The sequence below is a fragment of the Thalassophryne amazonica genome, chromosome 5, assembly GCF_902500255.1.
Source record: "Thalassophryne amazonica chromosome 5, fThaAma1.1, whole genome shotgun sequence".
NCBI classification, from domain to species: Eukaryota; Metazoa; Chordata; class Actinopteri; order Batrachoidiformes; family Batrachoididae; genus Thalassophryne; species Thalassophryne amazonica.
In genome coordinates this window covers 64,908,508-64,933,146 of record NC_047107.1, presented here as the reverse complement: position 1 = coordinate 64,933,146, position 24,639 = coordinate 64,908,508, and the positions used below count along the sequence as shown (strand labels likewise).

The window sequence follows — 24,639 nt, the reverse complement described above, 5'->3', positions numbered from 1 at the left end:
ACTGCAATGTGCGATCTTGTCTCTTTATGACAAAGTAGGAACTGTGTCCACATTCTCAACACTGCATCAGACTTGTTTCTGGTGGGAGTTGTACTCTGGCAGGGCTGCCCCTTGTCACCAATCCTGTTTGTGATGTTCATGGACAGGATTTCAAGGTGCAGTCAGGGATTGGAGGGTATCCAGTTTGGTGACCTCAAAGTTGCATCTCTGCTTTTTGCAGATGATGTGGTTCTGTTGTTTTCATTAGGTGGTGATCTCTGATGCACACTGAGCAGGTTTGAGGCTGAGTGTGAAGCGGCTGGGATGAGAATCAGCACCTCCAAACTGGATATCATGGTCCTCTGTCGGAAACAGTGGATTGTCCCCTCTGGGTCAGGGGAGATTTACTGCTCCAAGTGGAGGAGTTTAAGTATCTCTGAGCAGCATTAAATACAGGTGTTAGTATAGTTAAGTTTTATTTCCCATGAGTTCTTATTTTTATTTCATTATTCATTTTCTGTTCAATTCAGTTTCATGGTACTATTATTAGCAATTGTATGTATATTGTGAACCTGCTTTTGTAAAGCACGTTTGTTGCACTCTTTCAATAAAGAAATACACATTACTGGCCTTTAGACCAGGTTTTTGTTGGGCCAAGCTACAAATGCTTTCTAGCAATGGACAATATCAGTGTAACCAAAGAATTGCCCTATAAGCACAGATGCACACTTTATACAACTGTATGAACACACCAGTTTCGATAAGGTCACTGATGAGCTCTTTCTTCATGCGCATATTGACTGACAATGCCTGGATAGTCTTCTGAGTGACACTAGCTCTCACTCCTGCCTTCAATGTATGGGACGGCTTAACATGGTGTTCCTTGGACTCTAAGAAACAGCACAAATTATTTTAAAGAAATAACTTTGACATAAATTATCTCTCTCTCACTCACACACACACACACAAAATTGATACAGCAGGACAGACAGACTTAGTTTTGATATACAGCTACAAGAAGGAAAAAAAAAAAAAAAGAGATGCCCATGTTGTTGAACTTGATGGTCCAAAATGATATGAACTCACAGTCCTTAAAAAGAAATTTGTCTAAAACCTACCTGTGACTTGTGGGATTGCAGTGTAGTCCAATCCAGTGTTGTTCTGTTTCTGAAGTGAGTTCATCTGCCGGATGGTCCATGTGCGGTTCAAAGCACGACTGTTAAAATAGTACGATACTTCAGACAGATGATATTTAGACAGGCTGCAAATTACATTGATATCACATCAGCTCCTCTCTCATTTAAAAGTAGTGTTCTCAGTCTTCTCTGTGCAGTATGTCCTGTTCCTAAAATGTTGTATGTGACCTGAGCTGCAGAACATTAAAGCTATATATTGAATACTACAGGATTATTAACCGAGCAAGCAAGGTTAATAATTCGTTTATTGTATGTTTTCTTTCTTTGCCTCCAGGAAGAACATGCTTAAAAGATGGTCTGGTCGTTAGCTGGTAAGCTTTCAATCTGTGTGTTTTTTTCCGATGCTGTTTAGATATTTATGGAGTATGTGTTGTGTGTTGGGGGGTGTGGCTGGATATTTTGGTGTTCTTTTCTTTTCTTTGCTCTCCAGGTGGCATGAGAACTGATTTGTCTGTGGAGAAGGTGCTGGCTGAAGAATCCTTCACCCTCATCAACATCATGTGCAGCACCTGTGAATGGTGCTCACATGCAACCTTAAAGACTTTCAGCTGAAGCAGATAATTGGATGGCGTTCTGCATTTAAGTCATGTGTGATTCAAGCAGAACTGCCGGGAACTCGACCTTGTGATGTTCGTTTGTGAGACGCTGAGGACCGCGCCTGGGTTTGACACATCGAGCCCGTGAAGCAAGGAAGGGTGAGGGACACATGCTGTCAGCACACATCAAAGAGAGTCGGTTTGTCGTGTCCACCTGGGGGGTGTTTGGCGGTGGTAGTGGGTCCAGGAGCGCCGGGCTTCGATCCTTTTGGGCGCTGGAGAGCGTGCCAGCCTTCACTCCACCAGAAGGATGCTATTTTGTTTTTTTTTTTACACTTTTTATGCACCAGTGGGTGAATAAATATATTGTTTTTGGAACCGCTTTTCTGGTTATTTGTAGCGCTGGGTTCCGTCTGACGCAGGTCCGCTCCTCAACCCGCGTCGACACATAACAGTATGTTCATGTCAGACTTGAGTTTTTTTGGTACTGTATAGGACTTAAGTCTACTTCTTCTATTTTTAGAGAATGTATAAGTTCTATTTTGATGTGCCTCCACAAGTTAAAATATCAAACACATTGCTGACCCAGTCCGACCAAAATGTAGTAATCCCTAAAACCAAACTCTTGGTTCATAGCGGACTGCCCATGACAGCCTTCAAATGCCAGGGAAAGTTCCACACTTTTACTTCATCATCATATCTTGTTAGACCAGACAGAGCCATGATTTTGCTGATGGTGTGGCATTTTTTTTAGGTTATCAGTGACATGTATGCTCAGGGGGCACTGTTCTTTTATGTGGACCAGGTCTTGTTGGGGTTCTCCACAACTGCAGCTACTACCCATCTGTAGGTCCCACCTCACCATATTTTTCCTGTTTAACACACTCCAGCGTGTTGCCCTGTTTAGAACGCACCACTCTCTCCTTAGTTTACAACCCCAATTCCAGTGAAGTTGGGACTTGTCTAAAATGTAAATAAGAACAGAATACGATTTACAAATCCTCTTCAACCTATATTCAATTGAATACACCACAAAGACAAGATATTTAATGTTCAAACTGATGAACTTTATTATTTTTGTGCAAATATTTACTCATTTTGAAATGGATGCCTGCAACACATTTCAAATAAGCTGGGACAGTGGTATGTTTACCACTGTGTTACATCACCTTTCCTTCTAACAACATTCAATAAGCGTTAGGGAACTGAGGACACTAATTGTTCAAGCTTTGTAGGTGGAATTCTTTCCCATTCTTACTTGATGTACGACTTCAGTTGTTCAACAGTCCGGGGTCTCTGTTGTCGTATTTTGCGCTTCATAATGTGCCACACATTTTCAATGGATGACAGGTCTGGACTGCAGGCAGGCCAGTCTCGTACCCACACTCTTTTACTACAAAGCCATGGTGTTGTAACACGTGCAGAATGCGGTTTGGCATTGTCTTGCTGAAATAAGCAGGGACGTCCCTGAAAAGACATTGCTTGGATGTCAGCATGTGTTGCTACAAAACCTGGATGTACCTTTCAGCATTGATGGTGCCATCATAGATGTCTAAGTTGCCCATGCCATGGGCACTAACACACCCCCATACCATTACAGATGCTGGCTTTTGAACTTTGCACTGGTAAGAATGTGGATAGTCTTTTTTCTCTTTTGTCCGGAGGATATATTGTCCATGATTTCCAAGAACAATTTGAAACGTGGACTCATTACACCACAGCACACTTTTCCACTTTGTGTCTGTCCATTTCAAATAAGCTCGGGCCCAGAGAAGGTGGCAACGTTTCTGGATGTTGTTGATGAATGGCTTTGGCTCTGCATGATAGAGTTTTTAACTTGGACTTGCAGATGTAGCGACAAACTGTGTTAACTGACAATGGTTTTCTGAAGTGTTCCTGAGCCAACGCAGTAAGATCCTTTACACGATGCCGGTTTTAATGCAGTGCCGCCTGAGGGATGGAAGGTCACGGGACTATTGGACTATTTTTTCATGCAGTTGTTCACAAAGTGGTGATCCTCGTCTCATCTTTGCTTGCGAATGGCTGAGCCTTTTGGGGATGCTCCTTTTATACCCAATCATGACACTCACCTGTTTCCAAACAGGTGTTATTTGAGCATTCATCAACTTTCCCAGTCTTTTGTTGCCCTGTCTCAACTTTTTTGAAACTTGTTGCAGGCATCCATTTCAAAATGTGCAAATATTTGCACAAAAACAAAAAAGTCTGTCAGTTTGAACATTCAATATCTTGTTTTTCTGGTATATTCAGTTGAATATAGGTTGAAGAGGATTTGCAAATCATTGTATTTTGTTTTTATTTACATTTCACACAATGTCCCAACTTCATTGGAATTGGGGTTGTATTTTCTTTTAGTTTTTTCTTTGGGGTCTTGTATTGTAGTGATTGGTTCAGATTGAGTTTCCAGGTATCTCCTGTGAGCTTTTGCTGGGTGCAGGGAGTGGCTGGACGGTTTTGTTTGATTTGAGGTGACTGGGAACTCCCAGGGGTGAAAGTAAGCCGGAACGCAGCTGTACGCCGTACTGGTAAAGAGATATACAGTCCTCTACAGCTGGAATGCAGCAGTACACCTCGGAAGAGCAACTTTAACCAGTTTATAACCAGAGAGGAAATAAAGAGGAACTTCCAACAACAATGGCCAAAAAAAAAAAAAAAAAAGTAGGCTGTTTTGTGTCTGTTTCCAGCTACTTTTTGCATTTTTAAAGAGCTGGAAGTTTGATTCACAAAACCAAACAGAGATGCGTTTAGAAGAATCAGAACGGTATTCTGCCTTCTGAATTCATACCTGCACACAAACGCACAGGAACAAACGCACAGGAAGTGTGTTTGTGTGCAGGGGGAAAAAGGCAAAAAAAGAAAAAAGCTTTGTGAAGGCACCGATCTTCTGATCGTGCTTGGCAGACTCAGTGGGAGACCCAAGGGAATCACCACAAAGCTGCCACTGGTACATGTGCCCTTTCAATTTTCAAGTTAATTTCTCCTTGTGGTGGTTGTAGACCAATTTAACTGAGAGGGTCTGGCTGAAGCCAGAGGTTTTGTCAGAGGGGCACATTCAACCCAGGGCAAAAAAAAGAAAGATTTTAAATCTTAATTGATTTAATTTTATTTTCATAAAACTAGTGATTAACCATTGTAACCAAAATGAATGGTTTAAAATATCCCATTTGAGACACACACACACACACACACACACACATATATATATTTTATCACATTTTACAGACAACATTGACTTGAGAAAATAATCAGCAGATTAATTGATAATGAAAATAACTATTAGGTGCAGCCTTGGATCAGTTTCTCAGTCCATATAAATACACTGACTGCTCTACTATTACAGCAGCTGAATTATGCAGTTTTGGTGATTTCTGACAAACCAATCAACAAATGAGCCAAGATTCAATGCCTTTGCCCTCCTAGACTTGATGCTCAGTACACCCAGACTGCTTAATCTCTTGTCGTTCATGGTGGATCTGAGGCATGTTTTCACAAGTTTTAACTTAGAAAAACTCCATCTTGTGAAGGCCACGACTGTAGCTTGTACAACACTTTTATACCATGGGGTGTTTACAGTAGGTGTGGTTTAGTCTCACATTTCTAATGTTACTGGCTCTCACCAACAGGGGAGCTCTCCCTGTATCTGGAACTTGCACATGATGGAAGTGAAACTTAACTCATATTTACACTACCAGGTTTCAAAAACTTTCAAACAGATAACGCAGACAAACACTTGAAAACTAACATAAAATAAGTAATTACCACAGATATTATCTAACAGGACAAACTTTCCTCTTCGGACATTCCATAGTCTGCTAAGGAGGATTGCTTTCCACCACTCCCTGTTCACAAGAAGCAGTACTCACTGGGATCGCAACTGCTAATTTACAGTGCGTAGAGCTCAAAAATTACTTCTTTATATGGCTCAATGAACTGTACCAGCTCTACTGTATTGGAGGGTCTCTGCATCCCAGTCTGTATTTTTCAGTCTTTATATTGGAGAAATTTTCTCCAAAATAAAGGTAAATTTGATGAATACATGAAAATAATCAGAATGTGCTGCCCGTAATGTGTTTAAGTAGTTTTTAATGCGCTGGACAAACATCATCATTTATAAGTAGCCTACTATGTCTTTAATATCTTTATGATTTGAGTGTGCGAAGTGCGCGAGCAAAAGATTTTTTTTTGAGTGGCACAGTTCTTGCATGAATCTAATCTTACTTTCACCCCGTGTATTGGTACAAGGAGTGTCTAGTCTGTCAGTTGTTTGGTCTTTTCAGTTCTTGCTAGCGCTTGCCTTCATATTGCTGGAGGTGCTATGCCAGCTAGCATGTAAAGGCTATTGACAGGTGTAGGTCAAAGGGTGCCTGTGATGAATCTACAGGCCTCATTCAGTTCAGCATCTACCTTATGGGCAGTGGATGACTGGCACCACACAAGAGCACATTACTCACAGTGCTGTGGGGGTAGCAAAGGGCGAAGTCAGTTGAGCTTAGGGTATGTGGGGTTGCTCGCTCTGATGTGCCCCATGTGCCTGCTCTCAGCACGACAGCCTCTTTTATAGTGTGACCGTCAATAGTGGTCAGAGTCAGACACCATAATCCTCCCCTGTAAATCAATACTGCACACATTTTTTTAATTTACACTTTTGTGCAGTATTCCCTTTTTGCTTTATAAGTGCAGTCTTGTTGGAGGACTAATTTCTACCCCGGTTCTTTTTATATTTTACTGCCCCTTCCCAAAAACCAAACCATTGTTTTCCTCATTTTTATTGGCTTGTGATGCATCACCCGTTGGGGTAGGTGCCATAATCTCTCACCAAATTCCAGATGAAAGTGAGAAACCAATCGCTTTTGTCTAAAGAATGCTCACAAAAGCAGAGAAAAATTACTGATTTGATTGATTCTTTGGAGCTACGACTGAATTCCTTACTCTTTACCATTAGTTGCATGAGACCTTTGACCTCTAAGCTTTGCTTGCTGTATGTTTTCAACTCACAGCAGGCTCACGTTTAACTTTTCTAAACCTGCGCTTGTAAAGTGATTCAGAAATGAGAGATGCAGCAGCACCTGTGTCTAGTTCCATTTTCATCCCGTTTCCATTTACCTGTACGTACACATAGTATGGTTTATTTACACCAGTAGTCTCTAATGCAAACAGTTTCAAACCTCTGTTCTTTTTACCCTTTCTGGTTTTATCCTTTCGTAAAACCTTTCTCTCCAATGCTGAAGGAACGTGCAGGTCTGTTGCTCCATGGTGATCAGCAGTCTCCTCGGATGAAGCTGTGAAGGGGATGATGTGATCACGCAGCATCTCCAACGCCCGCTGCTGCTCCATCAGAGAGTCGACCATTGTCTGCAGCTTCTCACGTGACTCTTCTCGCCATCGGTCACTCCGCTGCTGCATAGACGTCAGAGGATTGGTCCACCGCTGGTTGGATACGCCCTTCTTCTCCAACTTAGTTCCGCCTCCTCTGGTTTTCTCTGCATGTTCTGGCGATGTGCCCTTTTTTTTAGGCACCTGTAGCATTGTGCATCTTTAAAGTGGCAATAATTTGGCATATGGCCTGTCCTCCCACATCTGTGGCACTGCTTACCTTTTTCCTCCTTCTTGGAAAAAGCTTTGTGGACACAGCATTTACTTTTAAGGACCTTTTTGACCACTGTTCGGTATACTGCTCTGCCATTTCATGCACGAGGCTCACATCAAAACTTCGGTGAGCATTAACTCTTTACTTTGCGCTGTGCTTAATAAGTGGTCGCAGAGTTTCTTCCTGGTAACACCACAAACAAGCATGTCTCTTAATGGCCCGGTCACACGGCATACAACAATTCCTTAACAAAGGGAAAAAGTCACAAATCTTTGAGAAAAGGTGCACAAATGAGCTTTTGACTTTTCCCATTACTGAATAGCCTGCGAATCAAGCGCAAAAGGAATGAAACAGGAACAAAACAAAACAGAAGCTCACGTTGATCTCAACGCTTTAAACAAAATGCGCCGGGAGCTACTGCTGGAGCAGTGTGTGACTGCACCTGCTCTGCATTCTAGGACTCAGCACAGGGACGAACCCCGGTAGCACCTGTGTCCTGGAGAAGCTGCAAAGAGAAGCACGCGATCCGACCCACTGTGGAGATCTGTCCACACGTCGGTAGATCCACCTGCTCTGGTTGCTCGTCCAGAACAAAAGAGAGATCATCTCCTTCATCATCAGAATCCTCACTGTCTAATCGATCACTAATGATTAAATGCAGAGTGGTGCATACAGAGCAAAAAGAGAAAGAAACAGTGCATCATGGGAACCCCCCAGCAGTCTATGTCTATAGCAGCATAACTAAGGAATGGTTCAGGGTCACCTGATCCAGCCCTAACTATAAGCTTTAGCAAAAAGGAAAGTTTTAAGCCTAATCTTAAAAGTAGAGAGGGTGTCTGTCTCCCTGATCTGAATTGGGAGCTGATTCCACAGGAGAGGAGCCTGAAAGCTGAAGGCTCTGCCTCCCATTCTACTCTTACAAACCCTAGGAACTACAAGTAAGCCTGCAGTCTGAGAGCGAAGCGCTCTATTGGGGTGATATGGTACTACGAGGTCCCTAAGATGGGACCTGATTATTCAAAACCTTATAAGTAAGAAGAAGAATTTTAAATTCTATTCTAGAATTAACAGGAAGCCAATGAAGAGAGGCCAATATGGGTGAGATATGCTCTCTCCTTCTAGTCCCCGTTAGTACTCTAGCTGCAGCATTTTGAATTAACTGAAGGCTTTTTAGGGAACTTTTAGGACAACCTGATAATAATGAATTACAATAGTCCAGCCTAGAGGAAATAAATGCATGAATTAGTTTTTCAGCATCACTCTGAGACAAGACCTTTCTAATTTTAGAGATATTGCGTAAATGCAAAAAAGCAGTCCTACATATTTGTTTAATATGCGCTTTGAATGACATATCCTGATCAAAAATGACTCCAACATTTCTCACAGTATTACTAGAGGTCAGGGTAATGCCATCCAGAGTAAGGATCTGGTTAGACACCATGTTTCTAAGATTTGTGGGGCCAAGTACAATAACTTCAGTTTTATCTGAGTTTAAAAGCAGGAAATTAGAGGTCATCCATGTCTTTATGTCTGTAAGACAATCCTGCAGTTTAGCTAATTGGTGTGTGTCCTCTGGCTTCATGGATAGATAAAGCTGGGTATCATCTGCGTAACAATGAAAATTTAAGCAATACTGTCTAATAATACTGCCTAAGGGAAGCATGTATAAAGTGAATAAAATTGGTCCTAGCACAGAACCTTGTGGAACTCCATAATTAACTTTAGTCTGTGAAGAAGATTCCCCATTTACATGAACAAATTGTAATCTATTAGACAAATATGATTCAAACCACCGCAGCGCAGTGCCTTTAATACCTATGGCATGCTCTAATCTCTGTAATAAAATTTATGGTCAACAGTATCAAAAGCAGCACTGAGGTCTAACAGAACAAGCACAGAGATGAGTCCACTGTCCGAGGCCATAAGAAGATCATTTGTAACCTTCACTAATGCTGTTTCTGTACTATGATGAATTCTAAAACCTGACTGAAACTCTTCAAATAGACCATTCCTCTGCAGATGATCAGTTAGCTGTTTTACAACTACCCTTTCAAGAATTTGAGAGAAAAGGAAGGTTGGAGATTGGCCTATAATTAGCTAAGATAGCTGGGTGAAGTGATGGCTTTTTAAGTAATGGTTTAATTACTGCCACCTTAAAAGCCTGTGGTACATAGCCAACTAACAAAGATAGATTGATCATATCCTTGCCATGGCTGGGAACATCATATCGCAAAGTTTAGAGTCCTTCTGTGTCTCTCTCCCCGTCCAAAAAGTAGAAAATATTTCCATTTAAACTCACAAGCAAGTTTCACCATTGAGAGCAAGAGAGAGAGAGAGCGAGAGAGAGAGCGCGAGAGAGAAATAGTGCTGTCTTTCTCTCTGCCTTTTTTTCAAAATCCTGGTGTTTCTGATCATCGATCAAAGCTGTTCACATGCGAATGTCCGCTGCTGCTGGATCTTTTTCACACTGATGCTCAAAGTCACGCTTCTGTAAACTGCCACCTGGTCTGTACAATCTGAGGCATAGTTCCCCTTGAGTGATCATCGCAGACGACACAAAATATTATTACGTGAAGAGGTGATCCTTGATCACTGTGTATTTGTTCACAGCAAGGAGGGGGGCTTTGCATGAGCGCGATCAGCAGCTAAATGGCACCGAGGCTGATCGCGCTCCTGCAAAGCTCCCCCTGCGAACAAATACGCAGTGATCAAGGATCACTTCCTCAAAACCTTTGAATTGTCAGACTAAAAGGGCCAGAAGGCTCTTCTCTCTGCACAGGCTGGAAGACAGCAACCCCTTCAGAGTTCATGGACAGAATGCTGCAGCTCCTAACAGGACACTGGCCAGACTTTTTGTGCAGCAACTCTTCCCTCAGGTGCGGGCAGCGCTGGAACAACACCACGATCACGGACTGCCATGCGCAGCGCAAAGGTTAAACAATGCCAACAAAAGTCCAGATTTCTTGTTTCATTTGGACTTCATTGCTCATCGTTAAGCGCTGTGTGACCGGGCCTTAAAGTGGATATGACACTTAAAGACAACATAGTCTTATTACATGTAACAAAGGTTATATAATTCGGTCAGCCTACGCAATTCTCCCGTTATATATAACATTTGAACGTCCCACCACTGAAAAATGTGCACGCCCTGTGACCAGCTTCCCGCTGAGCACCAAGTCTAAAATACATCACTACATGTAGACTGTATTGGCTTGCGCACCTGGCGGCCATTGTTTACACTTTTTTTAGCGGCAGAAACTTTGATTAAACACAGCTCTCAGGGACTTGTTTGTCGATATGCCTGACCAGTGTGTCGCAGCATATTGCACAAACACAAGGGCGAAAGGTTTTAGCCTTTTCAAGTCCAGGCAGACTGATCAAAAGCTGCGGTGTTGTGTGATGCACGAAATGTCAGGCTGGAGCAGTGAGGAGAAGCTCATCTAACTTAGAAAAAATGTGCTGCTTGCTCCACTCGCCTGAATCTTAAACAAAAACTCTGCCTTGCTCTGGAGTATTGAATCCTCTGTCTTTGATGAAGACTCATCCTCCAGATCTTCCCACTCTGCATCATCGTCTGGTGGTGAATGAGTGGTTTGCAGATATAACTCGAGGTGCTTCACCCAGTCGGCTGCAAAAAAATTGTCCAGATCCTCTAGATCAGGAAAGTAGCGATAAAGCCAAGTGTTTGCTTCAACCACTTCCCATGCCTGATGCAGGTAGTCAAACTTCTCGCCTGGGGAGTAGGTGTGGCAAAAACAGGTAAAGAAGTGTATGTCAGCAAATACCTCTTTAAGTGCTGACAAGTTGAGTTCTGGGTCTGAGTCTGCTGTCTCCTGGTACTGGCCTGATTGTTCTGTCAGGGCTAGTGCTGGTTTGATGCAAGAAGTGGTAGGAGACCAATGCAGACTCACAGGCATGGTTGGTTTAGATGAATAATTGGCTTTATCTTGAAACCAGGCATTAGGTACGGTACACTGGTAGTCAGACATGGAAACGGAGGTATCAGACATGGTATAGGCTGGGACGTGGTCCATAAATCAGGCCGGGGTCGTTCACACAGCATCGAGGAATATAGCAGGCAAAGCAAAGGCAGAGTCAAAATACAAGCAGAGTTCAGGATATGGCAAGGTGGAGATCGGAGTACAAAAGCAAGGTCAAAACACACAAGAGCAAACTAGACAAGAACGTGAGGTGAGAAAGTGTACAAAGTCAACAATCAGGCCGTGAGCTGTGGAACTGTGAGGGTTTTAAAGAGACGCAAACTAATCAGGTTGATGTGGAGCAGGTGTGTGGAAGGAGGTGCGGTTTAGTGAATAAAGAGGAGGGAAGAAAGGCAAGAAAGTGCAGGAGGGCAAAACAAACCGGTGCTAAGCAAGATAAGTAGATGACAGAAAAACTAACTGAATAACCTGACGTGTCCTAGACAAACAATAGTGCGTGAGTGAAACCAAAAGGGGCAGAAGTAAAATACGGTGGCAAGTCTAAAGAGAGAAAAAACAAGGACCTTTGAATTAAACCAAACTAGGATGAAACAGATACTGGCAGACAAGAGAATACAACAACTGATGAAGGCACAACGACTATGGATTGAACTGCAAATAACCAAAACCCAGAGAATACAGAATAATGCAATAAATAATACAAATCAAATCAATTTTATTTATATAGCGCCAAATCACAACAAACAGTTGCCCCAAGGCGCTTTATATACAAAGCCATACAATAATTACGGAAAAATCCCAACGGTCAAAACGACCCCCTGTGAGCAAGCACTTGGCGACAGTGGGAAGGAAAAACTCCCTTTTAACAGGAAGAAACCTCCAGCAGAACCAGGCTCAGGGAGGGGCAGTCTTCTACTGGGACTGGTTGGGGCTGAGGGAGAGAACCAGGAAAAAGACATGCTGTGGAGGGGAGCAGAGATCAATAACTAATGATTAAATGCAGAGTGTTGCATACAGGGCAAAGAGAAAGAAACACTCAGTGCATCATGGGAACCCCCCAGCAGTCTAAGTCTATAGCAGCATAACTAAGGGATGGTTCAGGGTCACCTGATCCAGCCCTAACTATAAGCTTTAGCAAAAAGGAAAGTTTTAAGCCTAATCTTAAAAGTAGAGAGGGTGCCTGTCTCCCGGATCCGAATTGGGAGCTGGTTCCAGAGGAGAGGAGCCTGAAAGCTGAAGGCTCTGCCTCCCATTCTACTCTTACAAACCCTAGGAACTATAAGTAAGCCTGCAGTCTGAGAGCAAAGCGCTCTATTGGGGTGATATGGTACTATGAGGTCCCTAAGATAAGATGGGACCTGATTATTCAAAACCTTATAAGTAAGAAGAAGAATTTTAAATTCTATTCTAGAATTAACAGGAAGCCAAGGAAGAGAGGCCAATATGGGTGAGATATGCTCTCTCCTTCTAGTCCCTGTCAGTACTCTAGCTGCAGCATTTTGAATTAACTGAAGGCTTTTCAGGGAACTTTTAGGACAACCTGATAATAATGAATTACAATAGTCCAGCCTAGAGGAAATAAATGCATGAATTAGTTTTTCAGCATCACTCTGAGACAAGACCTTTGTAATTTTAGAGATATTGCGCAAATGCAAAAAAGCAGTCCTATGTATTTGTTTAATATGCGCATTGAATGACATATCCTGATCAAAAAAACCTTGTGGAACTCCATAATTAACCTTAGTCTGTGAAGAAGATTTCCCATTTACATGAACAAATTGTAATTAGATAAATATGATTCAAACCACCACAGCGCAGTGCCTTTAATACCTATGGCATGCTCTAATCTCTGTAATAAAATTTTATGGTCAACAGTATCAAAAGCAGCACTACAAGATAACTGATGAACAGAAAATGCAATAAATAATACAAGATAACTGATGAACAGAAAATGCCATGAATAACAAATGGCACAATCTGATGAGCAACACCAAAGTTAAAAAAAAAAACTAATAACATGTGACTGTGAGGGTTTTAAAGAGAAGCAAACTAATCAGGTTGATGTGGAGCAGGTGTGTGGAAGGAGGTGCGGTTTAGTGAACAAAGAGGAGGGAAGAAAGGCAAGAAAGTGCAGGAGGGCAAAACAAACCGGTGTTAAGCAAGATAAGTAGGTGACAGAAAAACTAACTGAATAACCTGACGTGTTCTAGACAAACAATAGTGCTTGAGTGAAACCAAAAGGGGCAGAACTAAAATACAGTGGCAAGTCTAAAGAGAGAAAAAACAAGGACCTTTGAATTAAACCAAACTAGGATGAAACAGATACTGGCAGACAAGAGAATACAACAACTGATGAAGGCACAACGACTATGGATTGAACTGCGAATAACCAAAACCCAGAGAATACAGAAAATGCAATAAATAATACAAGATAACTGATGAACAGAAAATTCCATGAATAACAAATGGAACATAATCTGATGAGCAACACCAAAGTTAAAAAAAAACTAATAACATGTGACTAAGCATATACAATAAATGTGATAAACTCATGATGAAAACAAACTGGCAGGACAACACTAGAATGGAACTGAATCATGACAAAGAAATACAAAGTGACAAAGAGACCAAGTAATAAAGCAAAATGGAACACAGAATAAACACATGATGAAAATAATCCACTAATAAAACAAAGCAGGCGCCGAAGGAGATGTAAAGAAAAAAAGGAATCAAAGCCTTGAACAGGGCCAAACCATGACACCAGCGCGCTTTCCAAGAAACACACTTTTGAGAAACTGTACAAACTTTATTTCTCAGTGATAATAATTAAAACCACTTTCAACTTACTATACTGTATGTATATTTTGATATTTATATCAGTTTTACCTAATTTTTTAGGTGTCATATCCACTTTAAAATGTCCCAAACTGACATGTCAAAGCTAGCTTTCTTAAACTTGCCATAAAATCACTGATGGACTCGTCTCCTGGTATTAAACTTATATCTCTCGCTGATAAAGTTCATTTTTGGCAAATAACCAAATAACCAACTTACAGTCTTGATTTTGATTTGATTTGATTTGATCATTTATTTAGTCCCCATGGGGGCAATTCAGGTGCAGTCAGCAGTAAAAATTACATTACATTCATAAAACCACATCATACAAATTCATAAAAAACATAAAAACACAGCAGAATAAATATATAAAACAAGAGCCCAGAAATAAGGTGCGAGTCAGTATAGACTTAAGTGCAACAGTGAGTCCTTAGGTGTTATTTAGGAGAGCAATGGCTGTGGGAATAAGAGAGTTTTTAGTCTGTTGGTTCTGCATCTGGGCATTACCAGGCGTCTGCCAGAGGGCAGAAACTTAAATTGTGGGTGCAGAGGGTGTGCAGAATCGGCCATAATTTTCCTGGCTTTTGACACAATCCTTGTTTTAAAAAGGTCCATAATGTCCGTGCACTGAGTTCCCAGAATTTTACCACATTCCTTGACAATATTACAAAGACGATTGCGATTCTTAAGGTTCAATAGGTTAAGCCAACACATGAAGGAAAAGGTTAACACTGACTCCACAAAGCAACTGTAGAACATTTTCATGAAGACACCATCTACATTATAATTCCTACGTTTTCGCAGAAAGTGCATTCTCTGATGAGCCTTACTGCACACTGCATTAACCTGCAATTCAAAAGATAATTTATTGTCAATTTGGGTGCCCAGATACTTATAATTCTCAACAATATCTATGGGCTTCCCATCAATGGACATATGATTCAGAACAGGTGGTGTTTTCCTGAAATCAATGTGCATTTCTTTGGTTTTATCCACATTTATATGTAGAAAAGATGAATGGCACCACTCTAAAAAGTCCAGCAAGACCAAACTATGGTCTGTGGAGTCATCACCGTGCAAAAGGGACAGGATGACTGAATCATCTGCATATTTTATGATGTGATGATTATCATGTTGGCTTTGACAGAGATTAGTATAAAAAACAAACAACAAAGGGGATAAAATGCAGCCCTGAGGGACTCCAGTGGATGATACAACAGCATCGGAGAGAGTTTCATTAACTCTGACTCTCTGCGATCTGTTTGTTAAAAAGTCAATAATCCATAAGATTAGGCCAACATCAATATTCATGTCTCTTAATCGCTCTGCCAATACATATGGTTGTATGCAGTTAAAAGCAGAGAAGAAATCAATAAACAACATCCGAATAAAGGTATTTGCACCTTCAAGATGCTTCCCCCAATACCATCAGGCCCTGAACTTGTCCTTTCCTTAACACTTTTAAGGTGCTTAAGGACCACACCTCTATCAATGGGTAAGTTAATGTTGCTGGGCTCATCATTCTGAAGGACACACAAATTGTGATTAAAATTCAGGACATTAAATCGGTTATAAAAAGTATTCAATTCATTTGCAAAGACCACATCTGAAGGAAACAGGTTAGTGCTCAGAACACCAGAGCTTGAGTTTGATTCCATACCTAACATAGATTTCATTCCCTTCCAAGATGAACGAAGATTTCCTGAGGTAAAAAGGCTTTGCACTTTGTTCTTATGGTCATTTCTAGCTCTTTTAATATTTCTTTTGACCTCTTTCTGCAATATGTGATACATAGACATATCCCCTCCTTCAAAGCATTTATTTCTCTGTATTATTGAGTCTCTAACATCTTTAGAGAACCAGAATTTGTTGTTTGAGAAGGAACAAAATGATCTGCGAGGGATAGTTATGTTTTCACAAAACGAGATGTAGGCAGACACTGTTTCTGTAAGTTCATCAAGATCTTTGCAGTTGTCTTTAAAAACATCCCAATCTGTGCAATCAAGGCACTCCTGGAGGCACTGAATGGAATCTGCGTTCCACACAGGCGCTGTGCGTCTCTCTGCTTTGACTCTCTTAAAGAGAGGTTGGTAATAAGGCACAAGGTGAATGACGTTATGGTCGGATGACCCTAGTGGCGCTCTGCGGAAGGATCTATATGCGCCTTTGATTGACCCAAAACACAGATCGAGGCATTTTGTGCGTCGTGTGGGGCAAGTTACATATTGTTCAAACCCTGGAAGTGATTTACTAGGGTTACAATTATTAAAATCTCCCATGATTAAATTAGGCGCATCTGGGGAGATACGCTGGAATTTGCGCACAGTGCGTGTAATCATCCGCGCAGCTACGTCAGCATTCGCCTTTGGATGAATGTAAACAACAGTCACAAACAGCTGAGGGAATTCCCTCGAGAGGTGGAACGGGAGCAAAGACACTGACAGGAGTTCGATGTCCTCCGTGCACACAGACTCCCTCACAATTCCGGTCTTGCACCAATTTTGATTCACGTACAGGCATACTCCACCCCGAGTGACTTACCGGTCACTTGGGAGTCCCGATCGAGTCTGAGTGGCTGTCCAAACTCAGCTAAGTCCAGCTCCGAGTTTACATCCTGGTTCTTTAGCCACGTTTCCGTGAGCGCGATGAGTCTGCTGGATTCTTTAGTGCATATAAGTCTCTCAACAGTGCATGGTGTCTTTTTCAACAACCATCAAAAACACTGCCTTGGACTTTTCATCTCTGAACTTTATTCCATTTTCCACGAAGAATTGTTTGAGTCGCTCCATGTATGCTTTGAATTCATCTTCAGCCTCGTCAAAGTGGAGGCCTTCTGCTGCTCAGAACGCAAGTGTCGCCGACAATACCATGAGCTATTTTTCGTTTCAATAGAGTTCAGTATTTCTGCTGAACTCTTCTCCACCAGGGAAATATCTTCTTTTTTGTCACCAGTCTATCGTGTTGTGACAGAAATATTTGTGGTTCATCCTGGTGGAGAAACATTGCCAGTTTGCACTGGAACTAGCAACTTTGTTACACGCTGTACAAGAACAACCTAATGGTGGTACACTTGCTTGCTCTGATCTACCCTGTCTGCCTGCTCGCTGCACGGCAGCCTCTCACAGTGCGACTGTTTCTAGTGGTCACACTCCGACACCACAGGCACCACTGTTTATCGAATGCTTCCATTGAGCCAAGGGCTTCTATAATGGTGAGTTCCACCTGTGTGGCAATGTATAAATCGTCTGTATATATAAATCTATGAATATTGTGGGGGTGTGGTTGATCATTTGTGTATATCCTCCTGACTACCAGGTATATCCCCCTGACTACCTTCCTGGTAGTCAGGAAGACACGCTGAATAATGTTGAGGGTAGTACTGATCCCTGGGGGGGGGACCATTCCTTTTCTGTCTCCACCTGCTACTATTACCATCCATTTCTCTGTAGAAGTGTCTATTTCTGACTAGACTTTCTATTATTTGGACTATGTGTCAGTTTTTTACCATTTGTGCTATTTTTAAGAGGAGACATCTGTGGTTGACTGTGTCATAGGCTGCTGTGAGGTCTACGAAAATGGCTCCTGTTGTTTGTTTAGTTTATCCATCTTCTATGAATTGGGTTGGGTTCAATATCTGGTCACAACACGAGCGTCCAGGCCTGAAACCTGCTTGGTCTGGTTTAAGTTGGCTGTCTATGTTTGCTGATATGCAATTGAGGATGACTCTCTCATAAACTTGTGTGGTGAGCAAAGAAGGGATATTATATGGTTGTTTTTTGGGCCAGTAGGGTGTGATGACCCTTGTTCTTTGCCATTTTTTAGGGGTGACCAAGGCTGTCAAGCAGTTGTTATAGAAGGCTAGCAGCCAGATGAGTGCTTTGGGTCCTACATGTTTTAAGCACTCATTTGGGATTCCATCAATCCCTGCTGCCTTGTTAGAGTTTAGTTGTTTTATCTCCTTCTTCAATTCTTTAAGTTCTGTTAGACCTCAGTGCTGCTTTTGATACTGTTGACCATAAACTTTTATTACAGAGATTAGAGCATGCCATAGGTATTAAAGGCACTGCGCTGCGGTGGTTTCAAAGCGCATATTAAACAAATATGTAGGACTGCTTTTTTGCATTTACGCAATATCTCTAAAATCAGAAAGGTCTTGTCTCAGAGTGATGCTGAAAAACTAATTCATGCATTTATTTCCTCTAGGCTGGACTATTGTAATTCATTATTATCAGGTTGTCCTAAAAGTTCCCTAAAAAGCCTTCAGTTAATTCAAAATGCTGCAGCTAGAGTACTGACGGGGACTAGAAGGAGAGAGCATATCTCACCCATATTGGCCTCTCTTCCTTGGCTTCCTGTTAATTCTAGAATAGAATTTAAAATTCTTCTTCTTACTTATAAGGTTTTGAATAATCAGGTCCCATCTTATCTTAGGGACCTCGTAGTACCATATCACCCCAATAGAGCGCTTCGCTCTCAGACTGCAGGCTTACTTGTAGTTCCTAGGGTTTGTAAGAGTAGAATGGGAGGCAGAGCCTTCAGCTTTCAGGCTCCTCTCCTGTGGAACCAGCTCCCAATTCAGATCAGGGAGACAGACACCCTCTCTACTTTTAAGATTAGGCTTAAAACTTTCCTTTTTGCTAAAGCTTATAGTTAGGGCTGGATCAGGTGACCCTGAACCATCCCTTAGTTATGCTGCTATAGACGTGGACTGCTGGGGGGTTCCCATGATGCACTGTTTCTTTCTCTTTTTGCTCTGTATGCACCACTCTGCATTTAATCATTAGTGATCGATCTCTGCTCCCCTCCACAGCATGTCTTTTTCCTGGTTCTCTCCCTCAGCCCCAACCAGTCCCAGCAGAAGACTGCCCCTCCCTGAGCCTGGTTCTGCTGGAGGTTTCTTCCTGTTAAAAGGGAGTTTTTCCTTCCCACTGTAGCCAAGTGCTTGCTCACAGGGGGTCGTTTTGACCGTTGGGGTTTTACATAATTATTGTATGGCCTTGCCTTACAATATAAAGCGCCTTGGGGCAACTGTTTGTTGTGATTTGGCGCTAAATAAAAAAATTGATTGAATTGATTGAATTTAAGTGTGAAAGGTTCCATTTTGGTGCTTTCATCACACTGGAGGGCCTGGTGAAGCTGCCTTGCCATTCCCTTTGTTCTTTTGGCTCGGTTTGAAAGTGTTTTACTATTTAGGATCAGTTGATGTGCCATCTGATTAGGTGAGACAGCTGAGACTCGCTGTGGGGGCTGGTTTGTAGAATTCAACTTGGATATAGTTTTCCATGCTTCTTTACTGTTATAGGTCATGTCAGTGTTTTCAATGTATTCTCGCCAACTTGATCTTCTTTCTTCATTTAGCTGACTGAGGTGAGTTATCAAGGTCTATCATTTCTCATTATAGAGTCTGGTGTATGAGGTGTATTAGAAAAGTATCCGACCTTATTATTTTTTTCAAAAACCATATGGATTTGAATCACGTGTGATTACATCAGACATGCTTGAACCCTCGTGGGCATGCGAGAGTTTTTTCACGCCTGTCGGTTACGTCATTCGCCTGTGGGCAGTCTTTGAGTGAGGAGTCGTCCAACCTCTCGTTGATTTTTTCATTCTTTAGGAATGGCTCAGAGACTGCTGCTTTGTTTGATCAAAATTTTTTCAAAACTGTAAGGCACAACTGAGTGGACACCATTCGATAAATTCAGCTGGTTTTCGGTAAAAATTTTAACGGCTGATGAGAGATTTTGGTCTGGTAGTGTCGCCATAAGGACGGCCCACGGCGCCTGATGGCGATCTGCGCTTCGAGGCGGCAGCGTCTCGCCGTTTCAAGTTGAAAACTTCCACATTTCAGGCTCTGTTGACCCAGTAAGTCATCAGAGAACAGAGAACTTTCAGAAGAAGTCGGCATGAGGAGTTTATTCGGACATTCCATTGTTAACGGACATTTTGTAATGAAAGAACGTGCGGGCAGAGTCGCATGTCGGGCCGGACCCGACCGCGGGGAGTCGCGACAGGAAAAACACCTCCGTTGGAAACCTTAACGGGCAAGTTGGAACATGCCCAAGCTGTTAAACAATTTCTCAGTTACTCACTTGTTGAAAGCCATCAAAAGCCGCCTGAATTTTACAAATGGTTTTCAACACGGAGGTGTTTTTCCTGTCGCGGCGCACACAGATTTGCAGAGTCGTCACGGAAACGACTCGGCGAATTTGCGCGGACGTCTTTCATTAAAAAATGTCCTTAAATAGTGGAATGTCCGCATAAAGTCCTTATGCCGGCCTCTTCTGAATCTGAAACTTTGAACAAATGACACAGAACACCTCAATTCGTCCATATTTCGTTTTGCTGTAGATCTTGACAAATTCTTATCGTTCGCTTAGTTTTTGTAATGTTAGCATTTAGTTTGACTTTGCTCGACCAGGTGAATGTTTTCATACAGTACCGAAGCCAGTTTGTGAGCACTTTTGTGGAGGACAGATGCAGCGCCTCTGCGGCGGAGCTTGTGTGTGCGGTGTGGGGTTTCTGCTGCTGTGATGTGGTGAGTGCTGCCACCGTCATGCCATGGTGCTGGCCGGCCAGGAAGAATTTCTGGGCCTCCTCCACCAGCACACGGCAGTCCGTGATCATGGTGTTGTTCCAGCGCTGCGCACACCAGAGAGGAGAGTTGCTGCACAAAAAGTCCGAACAGAGCTGCAGCATTCTGTCCATGAACTCTGAAGGGCTTGCTGTCCTCCAGCCTCTGCAGAGAGAAGAGCCTGCTGGCCCTTTCAGTCTGACAGTTCAACGTTGTGAGGAAGTAATCCTTGATCGCTGGGTATTTGTTCGTAGCAGGGGGATTTGCAGGAGCACGATCAGCCTCGTTTGTTTCTGTGTAAATGAAGGCTGAGACGACTTAATAATACTTCCTGTCATCTGCTGTGATCTCTCAGAATGAACAGCGCCTTGGTTTGTGCAAACCAGGTGGCAGTTTACAGAAGCGAGACTTTGAGCATCAAGTGTGGAAAAAGTCCCAGCAGCAGTGGACATTTGCGTGTGAACAGTTTTGATCCACAAAGGTGTGACATATAAAAACAGAAAACCCAGTGTGATCGCAAATGGCTTCATTCTTTTTTGAACATTTGTGTCGCTAAATCATGTACGAGGCAGTCCTTTTGTGCGCGAGTGTGCTACAACCAGTGGTGGGCACAGATAACCAAAAAATTAACTTCGATAACAGATAATAAGATAACTGAAAAGTTATCTTTGATAAAGATAAACCAATAAACCACCCAAAAATGTATCAGAAGTTACAGATAATCGATAACCGATAAATTCCAGTGTTGTCTATGTGACATTTGCAGTTACTAAAGAGCTGAAATTGATTTTTAACAGGATAGATTTTGAAAGCATCAAAAGCTGTAAAAGACCTAAAGAATAAGCAAGAATGTTTGACCATGCTGCACAGACAAATCCTGACAGGACCCACAAAATCAACTCTTTACTAATCATAATAATTTTTCTTTCAACATTCGGCCCCTGCTGAAAGCATTTGTTTACAACAGCGCTCCCACCACAGAGACACACCAAGAGCAGCCATAAGGCCAGCTCCCTATCAATTTCAACACTCCGGTCAGGCGGAGGTCTTGAAAAATAAAGTCATACTAACTTATGGATTTTGAAAATACTGATAGAATAACTCCATTAATGTCAATTCTGTCATTTGTACAAAGTTAAAATATAACATATATCTTTTAATGTTGAATAAGGCACTAATTCTGAGGTTTTGTAACAAACACAGACCGCAAAGCATTCTGGGTAAAAGTGCTAAACAGTGATTGGTTCAGTAATCCATTATGTAAACCAACACGTTAATGTGACGTGTGTCGTGTGTTGGTTTAAAGATAAATGTGCTTTTGTAAAATATTCCATTTTTATTTGTAAAAACAGGCATTTTTACAGAGCCCTGGAAGTGTCACCGCAATTGCATGTTTTAAAACTTTTATGATGTTGTCTTATGAATAACTCAGCCACATGGGGTGCGCAGCCAGTACATTCTGAGTGCCGGTCCCAAGCCCGGATAAATGAGGAGGGTTGCGTCAGGATGGGCATCCGGCGTAAAACAAGCCAACCCAACTATGCAGACTCAGAATCGAATTCCCATACCGGATCGGTCGCGGCCCGGGTTAACAACATCCACCACCAGTGCTATTGCCCAACAGGGTGCCGGTGGAAATTGGGCTACTGCTGGGTGAAGACGACGAAGAAGAGGAGGAAAACGTTGCCATGAACAGCGGGAGAAGAAGAAAACTAGAAGGGTGGAAATGAGAGTGGGGACTTTGAATGTTAGTAGTATGACTGGTAAAGGGAGAGAGCTAGCTGATATGATGGAGAGGAGAAAGGTAGACATATTGTGTGTGCAAGAGACCAAGTGGAAAGGAAGTAAGAGCAGGAGCATCGGCGGTGGGTACAAGTTGTTGTACCATGGTGAGGACAGGAAGAGAAATGGTGTTGGGGTCATTTTAAAGGAACATTATGTTAAAAGTGTGTTGGAGGTTAAGCGAGTGTCTGACAGGGTGATGAGTGTGAAGTTGGAAATTGAAGGGGTGATGATGAATATCATCAGTGCATATGCCCCACAGGTAGGTTGTGAGATGAAGGAGAAAGAAGATTTCTGGAGTGTGTTAGATGAGGTGGTGGAGAGTGTGCCCAAGCATGAAAGAGTGGTGATAGGAGCAGACTTCAATGGGCATGTTGGTGAAGGGAACAGAGGTGATGAGGAAGTAATGGGTAGATATGGTATCAAGGATAGGAATGGGGAAGGACAGATGGTAGTTGATTTTGCAAAAAGGATGGAATGGCAATTTTGGACAACTGGAAAAGTACTGCAGATGTGGTGAGGGAGACAGCTAGGGCAGTACTGGGTATGACATCTGGACAGTGGAAGGAAGACAAGGAGACTTGGTGGTGGAATGAAGAGGTCCAGGAAAGCATAAGGAGAAAGAGGCTGGCGAAAAAGTTTTGGGATAGTCGGAGAGATGAAGAAAGTAGACAGGAGTACAAGGAGATGCGGCGTAAGGCGAAAAGAGAAGTGGCAAAAGCAAAGGAAAAGGCATATTGCGAGCTGTACAAGAAGTTGAATAGTAAGGAAGGAGAAAAGGACTTGTACCGATTGGCCAGACAAAGGGACAGAGCTGGAAAGGATATGCAGCAGGTTAGGGTGGTAAAAGATGCACATGGTAATGTGCTGACAAGTGAGGAGTGTGTGCTGAGAAGGTGGAAGGAATATTTTGAAGAACTGATGAATAAAGAAAATGAGCGAGAGAAAAGGCTGGATGATGTGGTGAGAGTAAATCAGGAAGTACAAGAGATTAGCAAGGAAGAAGTGAAGGCTGCTTTGAAGAGGATGACGAGTGGAAAGGCAGTTGGTCCAGATGACATTCCAGTGGATGCATGGAAATGTCTAGAAGAGATGGCAGTAGAGTTTCTAACCAGATTGTTTAATAAAATCTTAGAAAGTGAGAGGATGCCTGAGGAGTGGAGACGAAGTGTGCTGGTTCCTATTTTCAAGAACAAGGGTGATGTGCAGAGCTGCAGTAACTACAGAGGCATAAAGCTGATCAGCCACAGCATGAAGTTATGGGAAAGAGTAGTAGAAGCTAGGCTTAGAAAACAGGTGAAGATCTGTGAGCAGCAATATGGTTTCATGCCGAGAAAGAGCACTACAGATGCAATGTTTGCTCTGAGAATACTGTTGGAAAAGTACACACAAGGACAGAGTTACATTGTGTGTTTGTGGACTTAGAAAAAGCTTATGATAGGGTGCCAAGAGAAGAGTTGTGGTATTGTATGAGGAAGTCTGGAGTGGCAGAGAAGTATGTTAGGGTAGTGCAGGACATGTACAAGAATAGTGTGACAGCGGTGAGATGCGCAGTCAGAATGACAGACTCATTCAAGGTGGAGGTGGGATTACACCAAGGATCAGCTCTGAGTCCTTTCTTGTTTGCAGTGGTGATTGACAGGTTGACAGATGAGATCAGACAGGAGTCCCCATGGACTATGATGTTTGCAGATGACATTGTGATCTGTAGTGAGAGTAGAGAGCAAGTTGAGTCTAGTCTGGAGAAGTGGAGATATGCTTTGGAGAGAAGGGGAATGAAAGTCAGTAGAAGCAAGACTGAGTACATGTGTGTGAATGAGAGGGAGCCCAGTGGAATAGTGCAGTTACAAGGAGTAGAAGTGGTGAAAGTAGATGAGTTTAAATATTTGGGGTCAACTGTTCAAAGTAATGGAGAGTGTGGTAGAGAGGTGAAGAAGAGAGTGCAGGAAGGGTGGAGTGGGTGGAGAAAGGTGGCAGGAGTGATTTGTGACCAAAGAATATCAGCAAGAGTGAAGGGTAAAGTTTACAAAACAGTAGTGAGACCAGCTATGCTGTACGGCTTAGAGACGGTGGCATTAACAAAAAGACAGGACGCAGAGCTGGAGGTGGCAGAGCTGAAGATGTTGAGATTCTCTTTGGGAGTGACAAGAATGGACAAGATTAGGAATGAACATATCAGAGGGACAGCTCAGGT

At 42.4% G+C, this 24,639-nt stretch overlaps 1 protein-coding gene across 4 annotated transcripts in view; it reads right to left on the bottom strand.

Annotated features, from left to right (window-relative positions):
* The window catches only part of LOC117510655 (kinesin-like protein KIF27), an 87,630-nt gene that overhangs the window by 14,224 nt on the left and 48,767 nt on the right, over positions 1–24,639 (bottom strand). For all 4 annotated transcript variants that reach the window (XM_034170450.1, XM_034170451.1, XM_034170453.1 and 1 more), the window contains exons 7-8: positions 1,098–1,195; positions 732–869 (exon numbers count right to left, since the gene is read on the bottom strand). In XM_034170450.1, coding sequence (XP_034026341.1) covers positions 732–869; positions 1,098–1,195 — 236 coding nt within the window. The remainder of the gene's footprint in view (positions 1–731; positions 870–1,097; positions 1,196–24,639) is intronic.